This window comes from Myiozetetes cayanensis, unplaced genomic scaffold, assembly GCF_022539395.1.
Source record: "Myiozetetes cayanensis isolate MyiCay16 unplaced genomic scaffold, myiCay2020 scf7, whole genome shotgun sequence".
NCBI lineage: Eukaryota > Metazoa > Chordata > Aves > Passeriformes > Tyrannidae > Myiozetetes > Myiozetetes cayanensis.
In genome coordinates, this window is record NW_026087964.1 from 22,433,437 (window position 1) to 22,450,858 (window position 17,422).

General features: G+C 36.7%; 1 protein-coding gene across 1 annotated transcript in view; it reads right to left on the reverse strand.

The window, feature by feature from the left end:
* The window catches only part of GABRG1 (gamma-aminobutyric acid type A receptor subunit gamma1), a 58,452-nt gene that overhangs the window by 13,012 nt on the left and 28,018 nt on the right, over positions 1 to 17,422 (reverse strand). Inside the window, exons 4-7 of the mRNA XM_050338224.1 lie at positions 6,116 to 6,336; positions 3,227 to 3,309; positions 1,870 to 2,007; positions 1,604 to 1,756 (exon numbers count right to left, since the gene is read on the reverse strand). Coding sequence (XP_050194181.1) covers positions 1,604 to 1,756; positions 1,870 to 2,007; positions 3,227 to 3,309; positions 6,116 to 6,336 — 595 coding nt within the window. The remainder of the gene's footprint in view (positions 1 to 1,603; positions 1,757 to 1,869; positions 2,008 to 3,226; positions 3,310 to 6,115; positions 6,337 to 17,422) is intronic.

Sequence of the window (17,422 nt, forward strand, 5' to 3'; positions counted from 1 at the left end):
AAGGCATATATGGGGGCTGTCACAGGGAGCAAACCTTCTACAGCACAACAGCTACTTGGCATAATAGACCTTGCTTAGTTTTGCTTTTCTTGCCTTAATTTCTCAGTCTTTTTCTATAAAAATGTGTCTACTTGACAGGTACTCTCTTTCTCCTTCACCAGAACACTTGCACGTGAGAAAAGTCATCCTAGAATCTGTCAAACTATGGCTTTTGCATGTTCACACAGAAGGAACTCACAGTTACCTGCAGGGAGCTGTAAATAAGACATTGCAAACGTTTGTAGTTCATCTCAAGTAGATGAAGGTTAGTACTGCTGAAGTGAGAGCTTGAAAACTTCAGCTTAACCATGACATCAAAGGCAAATTTTCTAGGTTCATGGCATATAAAAAGTACTCTGTAAAAAGAACAAACTGGATACAGAACTAGCAGGATACCAGTACAACAGTTTTTCCTGTTATATCTAGTGTCTTATAGCTAGTCAGAACCCATAACGATGTCCAACGACTAGTCGGTAAAAGAAATCTGACAAGAGATTTCTATATCAAGGTCTAAAACTACCAAAAGTTAATTTCACTTATTTATTTAAGACTTTGGGATCTCTTCACCGAACTTTGCAGCACTACCTCTCTGGTAGTAAATGATCCTATAATGTGTGAATGGCATGTTCATAATGTTAAATGAATAATGATGTAATGCATAATGATCATGAAAAATTAACCCACATCTCTCACTTCCTAAGATACACTCTCAGCTCTCGATCTTTCTTCCAAAATAGGTCATACTGCTGTCACCAGTTTTACTATAAGCATCTGTCACTTTTAAGCTCAAAGTTGCTTGTGTATGTCCTGTGCACTCCATGCACCACGTCTATCATGATTTATGAGGCGACTAAAACTTTTCTCTAAGGCTGCACAGGAATCCTAAACAGTCAAACTCAGGAGACTGACACCATGCTAAGCAGGTCAGCCAAGATGACAGGAACACAGAAGTGTCTCTGTACTGGAACTTGCAACACACTTCAGCACTGTCTGTAGTAAAAGCAGGACAGTGAGCCAGTTCTTATGTGTTATACGCTTAACCGCATGACGTACGAGTCTGGTTGCAAACTTTCTGCCCTATCCTGGGCTTAAAAGAATAACTGAATAATTTCTATTGTTAAACCATCAACAACAACAAACAACACAAAAACCCCAACAAAAAATATTAAAAAAAATCCACCACCAAAACCATATATTCACAATTTACACCCCTATAGAAATGACGTCAATTGTTCCATGACACTGAGTGAAGTTTAGGCACACTGAGTGTCAGACAGATAAGTGCCATGTTGCAGTCCCCGGTGGTGACAAAAAGAACATAAAGGAGAAAAAACATATTTGTGTGAACAACAGCAGATCCACAGTGATTTCCATGCTCAACATTCCCTCCTTAAGCTCTGCTGTGCAGCCATAGCAGGATTCTTCTACTCCAAATCTTGCAGTTCAAGAAAAAGAATGACCAAGAGTCAAAACTGAAGGGGAATAAATTGTGACTGATTTACTCCACGCTGTAGATTTTTGGGGAACACCAGACCCTTCAAGGTTGAAAAAAAGACATTCTTACCCAGAGAAGTTCTTGCAGGAACTGCATCCTTATTGATCCAAAATGACACCCATGAAAGAACAACTGTGAGTATACAAGGAATGTATGTCTGAATAGTAAAATATCCCATACGTCTGCTGAGATCAAAGAAGATTGTCATAATAATATAGTCACCTAAAAATGAAAAATAAAAATATTGACATTATATTTTACATGGTTTTCAGTTGTGTCTACATCTGTTAGTCTTGTTCTATATTGACCTTGCACAAAATAACACTTTGCCTTACCAGACAAGGTATGAGAAATTTCAGTTGTGTTTCGTAACCCTACAAATGCAAACTGATACAATCTCCAGTATTTTGGATCTGCCACTTCCACAGAGGTTTTCTTCCATTTGTATTCAATTTCATTTCTGGGATATCCATCTAGAACAAAACAAAACAAATCAAATGTTTAGCCACAGAACATACCAAAGCATGTTTTGTGATATCTGAAGTTACTAATAAACTAAACCAGGGCTATACATAACGTGGATCAGAGACAATTTGTAGTTCACCTGATACACTTAAAATTTAACCACAAAATATCAGGCCTCAGTTTTAAGCTTAGCTAAATGTATGATCAATAAACAACTATGTAAATACAAATGTTTTGGAAATATCTACATGATATTCTTGAACTCCAGTATGAAAACTTGGCTCAGAATCATTACTATAAATTAATACACAAGTGCAATTTACATTACCATGAAATTATCAGAAAGAGCTTAAAAGGACAGACACTTTAGAACATATTTTGACAAAATTCTATTGATGGCTCAGGTAAGACCTCCAGAAAAGAAGTTGTAGCAAGGTGGATGCCAGCCCCATCTCACAGGACAAGAGGAAATGGCCCCAAGCTGCATTAGGAGAGGTTCAGGTTGGGTATCAGGCAGAATTTCTTCAGTGAGAAGGTGGTTAAGCACTGGAAGAGGTTGCTCAGGGAGGTAGCAGAGTCACCATCCCCAGAGGCATTCAAGAAATGACTGGACATGGCACTTAGTGCTGTGGTCTAGTTGACATGGTGGTGTTTGGTCAAACGTTGGACTTGATGATCCTGGAGGTCTTATCCAACTTTAGGGATTCTGTGATTTTAATAGCACAATTCCCTTAGGATTTTTTTTTTTTTAAATATAGTTTATATCAGAAAAATGGAGCCTGAAAGTTGTGTTTCTTGCTCACATAAAATAAGTCCCACTGAAAGAAGAAGAACTTCTTATACTCATTAAGCATTTACAGGAACAGGCTGAAGAAGATAGATCTTATTTTTCCTTTCAAGTGTACCACATGGAACTAATTCAACACTGCCAAACCTTGCAGGCAAAAAAAATAAAGTTCTTCCAGGGCAATGCTTTCCCATTAACTGAAATGGGCATTCTGTCAGATTCCTAAGCAATAGGATTATTTTTAAAGTTGCACAAAATGCTTGTAATTCAACTCATTCATTCTTGCCTTAAATAATGCAATAAATCTAACCAAAATATGAATGGATCAGTTCTTTCCTTCACTGCAAGGCTTTAAAAAGTAAATATTTACTCTCCTAATGCCAGAATTTAAGGAAATTTAAAGCCTGAATGTAAAGAGAAAAAAGTATTTTACCACCTACAGCTTGAAAACTCCAGAGGACAGGAGTGTTCATCCATAGGAAAATTATGAAGCTGAAGATAACATTCAGCATTAATTGTCAGCCTAGTTAGAGAAGGAAGGAGTAAAAAAAGAAAAAAGGTTATATTCAAGCATTCAGACACTTCAGACTACATAGTAAAGAACATGAACAGAAATAAATTTTGCCAATTAATGGATGTTATGAATAGCTTACTGTGTATCAACAAAAACACATCCAGCATCACCACCAAAGAACAAAATAACAAGAACTATTATCACATGCAACCTAAGGATCTGCATTGTTTCAACTGGTATTTCAAGCCATTCCACAATTTTCAGTTGATTAGGGGGCAGCTCTCAGCTCCACCAGAAATAGGGGATAAAAAGGAGGGTCTGAAGACAGGGGAAGGAGGGGAGTTTATGACAGCAAATAAAGGAAGTTTCTGTAGAATGCATTTGTGGACTCAAATTATATTTGGCATCATTGTATCTGGTGGCTATATATAAGAGAAAAAAAGGTGGGGACACTCTTGAGCTTGCTCTATACTCATGGAAGCTCTGGTGATGACAGTAGTATGGATAGGAAAGAACAGACTTGATGTTTCTACTCATTTAATGTCTAAGGCATTCATTCACAACTTATAAACATTTTAGAGGTGGTTTAGGACTCACAATTGTGTCAACTGAATCACTTGCTGCTTTTGAAAATGCTTTCATGGATTTCTGGAGGACGGAGGACTTCCAAACAATCAATGCAAAACCCAGCTCTGTTATCTTTCCCTAGGAAGTTGAAGTAAGGGACTAGACTCTGAACTGGCTTACTTGCATTTAAAATACCTCCTTCTTTGTTGGTAACACTATGTAGAAATTCAGAATGTCTTTTAAAATGAACTTTAAAAATTAACATAATGCTTACATACTAGATAAGAAGGGATGGGAAAAGGAAGATTCTGTGACATGCTGCCAGAAAGCTTTGTAAGTCTCTGAACAAAGTATTTGTTCTACAGGAAGTGCCATTAGGACCTGACCAAAAGAGGTTTATAGAGGAAAGTGTATTTCTTAACATACACTGGGCAGGGGGAGAGGAAGAAAAAACATTCCCTACATTTCTAAGCAAAATACTTGCATTACTCTGAAGAGGCTTTTAAAATTTGCCAACTATGATATATGCATTTATTGCATTTGTTTTCTATTTTCAACCTTTGGATAGTCAAACACTAAAACAAAAAGAAAACAAGCCCAGCCTTCTATTAAAAGCAACACAGCTAAATCTGGAATCATTGATGGGTGCAATGGACAGACCAAGGGCTACCCTCAGAGGAGATTCAGTAAGGCTGATTAACAGATTCACCACATCTGCTCCCTGAATTACCAATGAGGTAAAAAAAGGGGAGCCCACAAACCTGGAGCACTGTCAGGTCATATTAAAGTTCCTTCAATAAGCAACATATGAACCTCTCAGTGTTGTTCTGCCTTAGGCCAAATTCAGGACGTATCCTCACCCATACAGACATTTGCACGTTGCAGTGCCAGGTGAAAACGTGTTCTGCTGTTTTGTTACGAGCTCATTGTGCTTTACAGCTCATACTCTACCACAGTGATTCTAACCTATTGCTCTGTGGGGGCTCACAGGATCTTTTTTGCTTGCATTTATTTATTGCTTTGTGTTACTTTGAACCTCTTTAGAAGAAATTGTACATTGAAACTGAATAGACAATGAATGGAAGGATAAAGTCCAAGTATGACTCTACGAATGCCAACTAGAAAAAGGAAAAAAACATAGCATGTCAACAGAAGAGGTCTCTAGAAACTCTTGTAAACACCAACCTAATAAACCATTTAAAAAGTGCCCTTCAGAGATGTCTGTATGCCCCCAAATTAATCATACTATGGAAAAAATTCATTGAAGAGAATCCTTTTAAAACATTCTAATTCTTCTTACATCTGATAGAGAAGACTTTTTATAAATTACTCACACAACACAACTAGCCTGCATATGAACACAACACAAATGATTGAGAAGAATGTAATTAAATGGTGCCAGTTTTTGTTTAGATAAATAAATAAACTCTTAAGAGCAGAATCATATTTATGGCATCCTTTGAATGGACTATTTCTTGATCAGCTTATGATTTATTGCAAGATTTTTTAGGCATACTTAAAAAAATTAGACTGAGAGATGACCCTAAAATGTTTTCTGTAAGCTACAGCCTTTCAAGAAAAAAAGTTTGAAAAGTGACTCAAAGATCAGTACAGATAGCTAGATGGTAAGCTTAAAACCAGCCAGCACAAGCACCTCCCATTTGCCAAGAATTATCACAAACATGTTTGCTTATGCCTAATTTGGATGAACAGATCCATTGATTTTAATAGCTTGGAAGGGTAAAAACATGTTAAGAATCATATGCAGGATTGAGGCCTTAGCTTTAATTGAATTTCGTATGATTTTTATTACCCAAAGTATTTAATATTTTCCTTACATAATATAATTTGGTGGAAATTAGATAACAAACTATTTAGACCAGAAAGTCTGCAAAACAATTTATGATTTATCCACAATATATTAGTGACAGACCATCATGGTGCTATACCCTATATAACACCTTTTTTAAAATCCTGAGAGAGAGATCAAAAGTGAGAGTGAGATCAAAATATGCTATCTCCTTCAGTTGTCTCTACCCAATTATCTAGGCAATATATTTCAATACTATAAATCTCATGTTTTTCATGATCAAGTAATCTGTTTTTTTCTCCTTTAGTTAACTCCTTGTGAATTCCGGTCCATAACAAAAGAGATGCCAGGAATTTGATTCATATTCATTATTTTCATATTCCTGGTCCTAACAGTTCATTTGTTTGTTTTTTTCCTACCCAGACAATAAAAACCCACCTTAGAGTGTATAATACTCTTCCATCACTCCAGATTCGAAGCAAACGATTTGGAGTTGTAATCCAGTGAGCATCAGATTTCCTTGAGTTCCGGAAGAAAGTGTCTGGAATCCAAATTTTTCCAACCATATTGCTATTAAGCATAAGCACCTTCATTGAGCTGTTAAATTTTAGACGACTGTCATACCAAGTCTGGGCAAAAATTATATCTATAGTGTATTCCTAAAAACAGAGAAACAACCATATCTATGTATACGTTTACCAAAGTCTGCAAGCCAACTATTTATATTTTGTATATAAATCTGAAGCCAGTTCCTCTATTCTCTTTTGTATTATCATTTGCACGCAGCAGGCTGTAAACCAGACTGAGAAACTACAGGTTGACAAAAGATGCACACAGCCTTCTGTCCGTACCTCCTCTCCCCTGACACACAGTGATTACTTAAGGAAGAAGATACGTGACGGGAGGTTACGGTAGTGTGAATGTTCCCACACAATGCAATCACCTCCAGGGACCCTGGACAGAAATTTAAGGGCAACCTTGCTACTTCAGGGCTAGACTATATTTGTTAAGACAGCGATTCTACATCTCTGGAGAAGCAAACCAAACAAGCTTTTTATGTTTTCCCCCAAACTTTACAATACGTACTTTAAGATCCTTCAAGAAATTTCAGATTATGAAGAATTTGTGAATATGTGGGAAGTAAACATCACAGTTTGCAGAACTATCTTCTACCATCTTCCTCATATATTTACTAACATACACACAAAAGTATATATAATCATAATCAGGAAGGAAATTTCCATTAAGAAGTTCCACTTTGTTTATTAAAGACTCCAGAAAACTTTTTAATAGAAAACTAAATTCCTCAGTTGATTTTTGGCCAGAAAAGAAAGGAAATAAATAAATTAATTAAAGGAAATCCCACAGGCTTTTAATAAAATAATTCTTGACACAGTAAAACTTGAGTAAGATAAACATTACAGATGCAAAAAAATATATTTTTTTCAACGAATCCAGCCAGTTGTTTCTGCACTTCAAACACAGGGGCAAAACAGCAGCTCTCTGTTGTATTTTTCTCAGCTGTAGACCATGACTCTAACCTTAAGGGCAACAGTCTCTCTACTTGGTGGCAGATGTGACCTTTCCTGCACAGCTGCCTCATGAGGTCTTTAATGAGCAACTCGGCAGCTTCCCTGCAGGGAAAAAGAGCTGGAGACCAGACTTAGACACTTGGTGTTGGTTGTTCACCTCTCAGTTATGGGATGAGTGGACAGAGGAGTGGGAGGAAGAGACAGTGTTCACACTCCTTCTTGAGCCAAAGGAGTCACTACCGGTTTATTTGGTCAATAAAAATGCATAGTGCAGTCAGACAATTCTGTTTCTAAATAAAAGCAGATGGCTTCATTAGTTGGAGTGGGGGATTGTGCCCATTTTACTTTAAACAATCACAGCAGCCAACTGCACAAGTTACAGACTTCTCACTAATTTCTGGAACTGATACCACCCATGAGGAAAGTTTGTGAAATTTGGCAGTTGTCTTCCAGAAGTACCAAGGTAGATATTCCAAGATTACCTCAATCTCTCTTAATTTTCCCACCTCTTCAGATGGGTGAAGAGCAGGTATATGCTAGAGGGAGGCTTGCTCTTGCTCTGTGATGTATAGCAGATGAATTAGCACCTGGACTGTGGTAACTGAGTGAGTTTCAAAGGTTATGAATAACTAATGTATGAGGCAAAAAGTGGAGGGAAAGAGAGAATGAAAGGACTAATTAAAAATGCAGTTTAGAGGTGACTTTGCTCTAAAACTCTGCATATTTCTTGAGAGTCACTGCCATCAGGGGAAGATTCTGCAGGTCAAAACAAGTCCTTGATTTTTTTCCCCTATTTCTGTAAACAACATTCAAGACACCTGTGAAAACGCTGTACCTGCTCAACCTTAAAATTCGTCTTTCTGTTTTCATCTGTAGTGGTTGCAATGGGAAAGAAAACCTGCCTTGCTGTAGTACAAAGGAGAGCCCAAGGCAGTGCACCAGAGAAGTGTTTTAACGGGCTTAAATGGAACAGAATGAACAAAGATTTATGTGTTGCCTTTACAGTGCAAATACTAGAAACAAAAGAAGTCAGTGAGTGAAATCAACAGACACAACCAAATGTATGAAAAGTGAAGACTGAGTCTGAAGGTGCTACTCTAAGCAGCCTCTTCACAGTAGCACTGCCTTGTTTGAGAAAAATTATCAAAGTGTCATTACAATCAAATCTGCCCAGAGCAAGAAAACACAGGTTGTTCTAGAATACCAATCATCCTAATAAATTAAGATAGAAAAGGAAGAGGACCTTACAGATTATTTTGAACACATAAAACAACGGAATAGTATCAGCAGACCCAGATGCTTGTGTTCTTTTACCCTTCAGTACTAAATGTGCAAGTTTTTATCCTATTAAATCCAAAACACAGCACTGCACCAGCTACTAAGGAAAAAAAATAACTCTATTCCAGTTGAAACCAGCATGCCATGTATTAGAGGACCTGTTTAGAAAACCTTGGGAAAAAAATGAAACAACAACAAACTTTAAGTCTTCTTGATACAAGTGTTCAAAAATAATCTAATACCAATAGTTTAATATCATAAAATTAGTTACTACTGGTTTTCAAGTGTCTTGCTGAATGTATAACAAGATGTCCAAGTGCTAGCCTCTTGAGACATATCTGAAAATATCCTCAATTCATAAGTTCACACTTCTGCAACGAGACATCTCCTTCTCCCTCTGGAGACAGACATAATCCTACCACTCATCCCATCTGAAAGATACAGAAGTGCAGCCTCACGGTGGGTGGCAGCAGCAGTTCACCCCACTCTTCAGCAAGGATCCTGAGACAGCGATCTCTTGGTTTCTCCCAAGAACACTTATTCCACTTCTAACATCTGCCTTGATGGACTTTACTACCTACTTCCTCAGCATATCTATTTAACCTATGTCTCCCTGAAATCTTCTTGTCTTTGAGGGTCCATAATATATCCTGAGGTGGCATATATTCTTCTCACAATGCATCTCACATGGGATCACCTTTTTAACCCATTGTATCTATGCTATCTTTCACTCAAGTGAGCTTTAGCATCCTGTCCAAGTATATACAAGTGCTAACACTGTGGAGTATCAGTATCATGCAAGACATGAAAATGGGACTCGTGTTTATTAGTTTCTTTTCCAAACACATTTTTTCCTTCAGGAGACACCTCGAAGTAGTCACCAAGCACAGGCAAAAACATAAAGGATGATCAAACTAAGAGTCTGGAAGCACGCTGCTGTGACAGTATAGAGTACAATAACCTGAAAGGGAAACTAAGCTAGAAGAATTATTAAGAAAGATAGATTCTTTCTGAAAATCTACTTTAAAATGGGCCTGATATTTTCAGATTTTATGGATTCATACAATGAATTCACTTAAATTTGCATTTCCTGAAAAATATGAAATATTTCCTTATAAGAAGGGGATATCTGGGTCCCTAAAATTTGTTGAAAATTAGGTAGAAAAATCTCAATAATGTCTTTTCTGGGAGTACTTTGTTTCTAAAATGAGATAAATAAAAACCCTATCTTTTTTATAAAAACTGTATAAGCAAGCACAAAAGCAAACAGATTTATACAATGTTTAGTTTAACAAATCTTTCTAACTATTTGTTTCCCTTTTTTCTTACAAAATTTAAGATCAACATTCTTATCACTACTTCTAATAGTCTTTCATAAAACTCACCATTTAATGTCACTGTGTAACCATAAAAATTAGTTTTATTACTCCCTCTTTCAAATTAAACTAATGACAAAATAGCCATGCAGAAAAAATGGAATCAGTCTATGGCTGTGTTAGTTACAGCCTTAGCAAAATGCATCCTTCTGCATATTTAGCCTCACGGGGTTCAAGAACAATGGCACACATTAGCTCATGTTTGGCATTTGATTAGTATGCTGAAAACCTTTTTTGCAAAGCTGGCATAAAGTGCCCACCTGCCTAATTATTTACAGATAACTGCAATCCTCCTCCATCTCTTTCCTCTATAAGAGATCATAACAAACTGCAAAGGCTGGGAACAGAGTGACTAATCAGAGATTACCATTAAAGAAAGGGCCAGGCAGTGAACAAACTGTGACTATTGACAAACAGGTTCATAGTCTGAATGAAAGTCAATTAATAAATAAAAGCAATTACTTCAAATAAAGTAGGAGCAGCTGCTGTAGGGGAATAAATGGAATCCTTGACATGTTTCATTGTCATGCACAGTCCAATTACAGTCAGACTTGAGCAGATCAGTGGATTTTTTTTTTTTTTTTACTAGAAAGCTGTGAAAGAAAAGAAAGCAAATACCATCTAACATGATTGTTTATCAGTACAAACCACATCACACAAGTTCCAATATCTATAAGTGTGGGAAAATCTAACAATGCAGGAAAAAAATTTCTTGGATATTTTGCCTGACAGTCCAACAACTGATTTGATACTCCACAATAAAAAACTACGGAGAAGTCAAGTAACAAGTAGCTGTATTGTTGGTTGGATTATGTTAACTGCATCACAATTTGTTTGAGAACAGGAAAAGGTAGCCTAGTTTTGTGGTGCTAAACACAAAAACAAAGAAGTGTCCCAAAACCAAACTCACAACTGAAAAGTTGTGTTGCAAACCACAGACCTTCAATACAGTTCACTATCAGTGAATTTTGGTGAAAAATTAATAAATACATACCTCTGTCATTTTGTCTTTTCTCACAAACCCATCCCTCCTTTTCTTTCTGATTCAAAATTTTATATGAAGGACACCTCCAGTTTTCCGTATTGTCACATGCTAATTCAGAAATCTGTTTCATATGGAGCCCCCCTCAACACAGTTCAATTACCAAATATGACATGACTTCACTTTAGTCAGTTATTTTATCACTCTGTTCAGTATTCTAATTCCTTAAACTGGAATTCAATGCCAGTGAGGCAGGGAATTTTTAAGAAAAAAAATTGAAGACGGGGAAACTAAAGAAAGAGTTCCACCAACCTATATGTTTCAACAAGAGGAGATGTGGTTTAACATCAAAGCCACAGTTTAGTATGCTGATTAAGAGGTTTTAACAACAGAGAAATTCATAGACAGAACTGGTAACCATATGCTAAGGGAAGCACCAAATAAAGCACCAAGAATTAGCCAACTTATCTTCATCTTGCCAGTGTGCTGCCAATAAATACTCGCAACCTTTACCTTTTCCACTCACCCAAATATCTCTGGACATCAATGAGGGGTTTTTAAGAAATTTATTAAAATAATTAACCTATCTTTGATATATAACTACTCTTAAAAAAATTTATAAAAACCCACTCTTGCTGGTGGGTTATTTTAAAAAGATTTTTGATCTGCTTCAGGGTCAACAATGGTTTCAGAACTTGATCCCCATGGCTGAGACCAAAGCAAAAGTAAAACTTCTTGGTTTGGTAAACCATTTTAGTTTGCTCACTAGAGCAGTCTGAACTTAGTGACCTTGGGCAAGATCTAATAGATCTAACAAATCACAGTGATTCTGACATGTAACAGTAATATTACATTAATGATATTGCAGCCATAGAAGAGGTGAGGGCTGCAGGAAATGCAGTGAACAGAAGTGCACAGCATCTGTTTCCAGAGTCTTTTAATCAGTCAGATTGTCATGACTGTGCAGATAATCACACTGGAGAATGTTATGAGAACATATGCACAGGGTAAGTGGAAATATGGAAAATCATTTCTACAGAAGGTGAGTACATCAAGACTCACATAGTCATAATACAGAAAAAAATCTACCACTCTTCACATCATAATTTGGCATCTGTGCTTATCTAGTCCTTATTTTGAATATGCAAAGTGACAGATGCAAACAATATGAATAAAAGGCAAGATTTACTTAAATGATTTGTGGACTAGAAACTATAATTAAAATCTTGCCAATAGTGAAAAGAGGAGCTTGAAAAGTAACTAAAGCACTTCAGAAAAATCTTCTCTTTTATTCCATCAGTTTAGATTTTGGCCATTTGAAGAAAGCATAAGGAGAGTAAGCAGATAAGTTCTTTACATAATCTCATGTCACATACATTCTCATGGTAAAAATTATTAAAAAAATGTTTTGGTTTGCTTTTAAATTGAAAATTGAATTTCTCAGCCACTGTTTCTCACAATCAAACATTAAACTACAGAAAGAAACAGAGAGGAGAACTCAGAACAAAAAAAAAAAAAAAAACCCACAAAAAAGTAGATGTATATATATGCACACATATATATATATATTAAAAACCCAGGAGTGAATACTGGTAGGGATTAAGGGTTTGGCTTTGAGGTTGTCAATAGTGATTTACCAGCTCCATTAACTGTACTTTCTAAATTCAGCAGCTACATCTAGCTTCCTGTAATTAGAGAGACTCGAGTAGTCAAAATTGGACTCATAAACAACTTTAACAACAAGGCTGTGCATTACTCAAGCATACATGGCTTTCTACAGTTTCTCTTCATAAACTAACTATAAAGTTTCAAACACAATACTTCACCATTCAATATGGTGCAACTATTTTCAAAGCAAGATTAATTGCACAGTTACTGTTTGGTTTTGTCTTGTCTTTAATTTACATGGTTTTCCTGCCATGGTACAAAATCGCAACGCTGGTGGCAAACAGACTTAACTGGGTTTGGCTTCTACTCTCCAGCTCCTGTAAGATACATGATCCTACATGAAATACAACAACATTTTGGCTTCCTGGCTGATGAGGCAATAATCTGCTCCAAATATCAATCATCAGCTACACTGAATATATAAGAGTACAGACATATGTCAAGAACTTCCTAAGAAGAGCCTCTATTTACTTATTGGCTGCAAGAGCACAACCTGTTGTGGGGATCACTCTCTACAACAGAGACATTACTGTTATATGAAAAGGCAGAATCTCCATCAGCACTTACTATATGCTAGTGAATGACAAACTTCAAAACAGTCCAAGAAAAAGATGTTTTAAATGTGCACTCTCCAGAGTGGTTGAAATAAACATCCGGATGTATAAGACGTGATGAAATTTAAAAGCGTGCAACAGCAGAATAAAATGAAGGCCAAGATTAGCAGGCAATGAAGTTGTATTTACTTACTAGAGAAAGCATATTTCATTTCTTAATAGCTCTTTTGTCAGTGCTGTCACCCCTATGACCAACAAAGTAAGGTAACGCTCTTTCCAGGGGTAGGTTTGCTTCCTTCATAAAGAGCTTGAAGGTGCTACTGCAGGAAAAGGCATCCAGACCATTCCTTTATCAGTAAAATGAAACTCCTATAATATGCATTGTGAGGTGAAAAATCCTGCTGTAGCTGCCTGGTTTTTAACAGAGAATGAGGTTTTTTTGCAGTGTCAGCACAGATCCTGGCACCAGCCCTTGTAGGGGCCAGTGAATGACAGCAGCTTTCCTCTGGTGCACAGCAGCTCAGGTTGCCATTAAAAACTCTGTGGTAAGAGCCATTGTCAAAGTCAACCTCTATTGCAATAAGCTGTTACGATTGCAACAATTCAAGCACATTCCCTGCCTTTTTTCCCCAAAAACCCAGTTCAAATCTAGCTCAGCAGAATTACTTCCACAACTGGAACGCAGCACAACATATTTCCATATAGACAGACAGATAAGGAATTAATAACAAAGAACGGGTATGTAATGTTCTTCAAAATATTCATCTTCTGGCTGACAGAGAGATAAGAGGTACAAGACACAGAATTAAATGCAGTTTGTCTCAGCTGCAGACACAAGGGAGACAACAGAGCAGAAGACAGAATGTATTTGGAGAGGATGCAGGAAGTAACAATAAACTGTACAACAGAACAACCGAAGCAGTCTCTGCAGCTTTGGGGTGAAAAGGAGGAGCTGAGTGCTGTTCGGGTTAGCTTTAGCACTAGTCAATACCTTTGCCTTCTCAGTGAAGTGCTATGTGATACATACCTTAGCATCACCACTTGATTTAGATCATCTCAGATCACAACTGAACTGTGCAGGCACTCAATACTCCTTATACAGGACAGACAACCTCTGCAAGGAGCAAGGAAGTTTGAATTTAACATAAAAGATGCTAACAAGATTTGGAAAGTCAACAGGGGCATAATTACAGGTAGTGATTTTAGCACAACACAAACTTAAGTCTTTGCAATATTTTGTAACCTTCTGAGAAAGAAAAAGAAGAAAAAAAGAAAAAAAAGAAAAGTAAATTTAAACAGAAACATGATGGGAAACAATGAAATGGCTTTGCAGACATTTATAGACAGTTTCTTTCAAGCATGAAGGTCAGCTTGGGAGAAATTGCTATGAAAAGTTGAAACTATGGCAGCAGAAACTAGAGAGATCTGAGATCTCTCTAAATGGCCCCTTGAGGAAAAAAAAAAAAACAAACCCAAAACAAATTAAAATGGCTGAGGCTTTGAAGTGCCTTGAAAGTGAAAGGGAACTGTTTATGTGAGAGACACAATGAAAGAGGAGACAGAAGAAGGAGACAGAGGAAAAACTTGAGCAAGAGATGACCCAGGAGAAACAGTGGAATTTTTTTTTCTGTAGAACATATATAGATGATATAAGCAGAGCCATGCAGAACTGGAAAGGTTACAGAAATACATTAGCATAACAGGGGGAGTCTGAACAAGAGTTTCCATGTGACAAATTAAAAAATAAATATAAAACTCCTTTGCAGTCAGAATTTGCACAGCTAAAACTGAAACTCTACTCCTGGTTCTAAGATCTGTCACATCATAGAAAATTTTAGATTTCAGTCCTCAATGACAAAGATTAGTGATTATCCACAGCAACTCAGAGTGTGGAAGGAGTTAAAAGCTGGAAGATTTAAAGGTGTGATTTAGCTAAAAAACAACTCTTAACACATATGAGGGACAAAAAGCAGTATTTTAGACTGGACAAAAGGACACAGAATAGCAGGCAACTGACACAGAAAGCTGGCTAAATTTGCATGTGAAACTATCAAGAAGAAACTGAGAGCAGAAGGTGACCATGGAAGACATCCTGTGCAGAAGCACCAAAGGAAGAGCTTTAAGAAATACATTCATATCAATACTTAAATAGATAGATCAAGTGTCAGGAGCACAAGAAACTAAGAGAATTCCACGCAACACACTGACAGACTGACTGCAAATAAAAAGGAAGAAGCTTTTCCGAATTGTCATCTATCCCTAATCATGTCCACAGCTCAGCACTTCTGTCATTACTTTAACAAATTACAGAATCACAGATTGGCCTTATGCAAATACAGAGAACTTCTGAAATCTCAGATACTTCAAAGGCAGTTTGGTTAATGCTCTGGCTGTGAAGGCTAAGAATCTGAAATAATATAAACTGGATTGCCAAGCAGTATGCTGGCACACTCTACTGAAGTCAGGGGAGTGAAGTCAAAGTAAATGATGTTGTTGTTGTAGTTGTTGTTACTATTATGACTATTATTATTATTACTATATACTACTACTATAATGATGATGATTATTATTACTACAACCATGTCAACTGTGGCTTAAGTGGTACAATGATATCATATGAGACCAGTATTTCCTAAAGCACAAACTACCTAACGTAAGACTTAAGAATCAACCACAGCACAAAAAGACTGCAACCTTACATAATAGCATTGCTATTATCTGGCACACAGAAATGAGGCCATATTTCACAGCAAAGAGCATAGATTTTCCTAGTGACTCGTATGCAACCTTCGCTACCTGTCTTGATGTCACATCTAATATGGAACTACAGTAAACTGCAGCTGAAAACAGGAAAAGTACTGAATACTCTTTAAAGTGGGGGCTGAAAAGATGTCTATTCTATGGTTTGGTTTCAGAAGAATACTGCAAAATTTGTCAGTCATACAGTGACTGCCTTTTCCCTCACCTATCACCATTTCCTTCAAAATATTCACAGAAGTTGGGAGCGACACAGGAACTACTGTGCTGAGGCAGTAGGAGCAGAAAACAACCAATACCTAGTCAGAATGTTTGGCCAGGTATTCTGAAAGGGAACAGGACAAGCTTGGAGCTATCTTGCAGTAGCAATAACCAAACTGCAAGTACCAGATAAATCAATTAAAGCTAAATTTTTTCTGGAAAAAAAAAAATTCATGAAATTGTATATTTGATGTATTACGCAGTTTCTAGAGATGTTAACATAAGAAATATTAACAGAAATATGGGATTTGATATATTCCATAACAAAAAAGCAGTGCTCTAGCCTACTGAAGGACAATTAACTCAGCTGCTGTAAATGAACACTGTGTCCATCAATCTTAAACACTCATCTGAGTAAGTCAATTAACCGTGATCACTTGCAGTGCTGACGGGCATCAAAATGATTGGAATCTATCTTTTCTAATTTAAAAAAAAAAAAAAAAAGAGTGAATTGGGAAAAAATATTCTAACTTATTACAAAGAAGATGCTGTACAATAAGAAACAGGTAAGATTCAAAGACTCATTGGTACTTTGTCCTGTTTTAGGAAAAAATATTCCTACCATTTGAAAGATAATTGAAGTTTGCATAAAGTGCACACACTTGACTCTCCAAAAATTTCCAGTGCTTGCACACTGAATTAACACCATCTTTAGGAAATCTCATAATTTCTAAAATATGGGCCAAAGTGCATCTGTTATGATCTTCCTTTCACTCTGTCATCACAAAGTTCACAGAGTCAATAGTTCTCCTCAAAACAGTCTTCTTCAAACGTGGAAACAAATCCAACCTCCAGGAAAAGCTTCAAATACAGTTCACAAACCATGACAAGCCTTATCAAGCAGTGTTCACCCATTCCTGCAATGTTACTATTATTGCAGCATTTGGATAGCACTGATTTATTACATGCATATTTCTTATATGGAACAATGCTCACTCAGACACACAGCTCTGTAACAGACAGACAAGGAGGGAGAGTTCATATCTTTCCTTTTACACACTTCTTACTTTGAATTTTATTCTACTGTGTTTGTTAAATCCTTAAGAAATCTGACACGTAATGTCAGTGTTCACACATGTAAACTGAAGTACATATCTAGGCATTAGCAGGATCAGGACCTTGCTAATTCAGGTATGGTTCAGTAACACAACATTTAATATAATTCAAAACCAGAGTTAAAATTATACTGATTTAGAATAATGCACACAAAGAGTGTGTATATTTGAGTACTGGATTTCAGGGTAACTTCAGGTAATGTATCTTCAGGTCATGATTACTTGTATTCTAGTGTATTAAATGTAAATTACTTGGCACTGTAAAGTAAGGGTACAAAACTT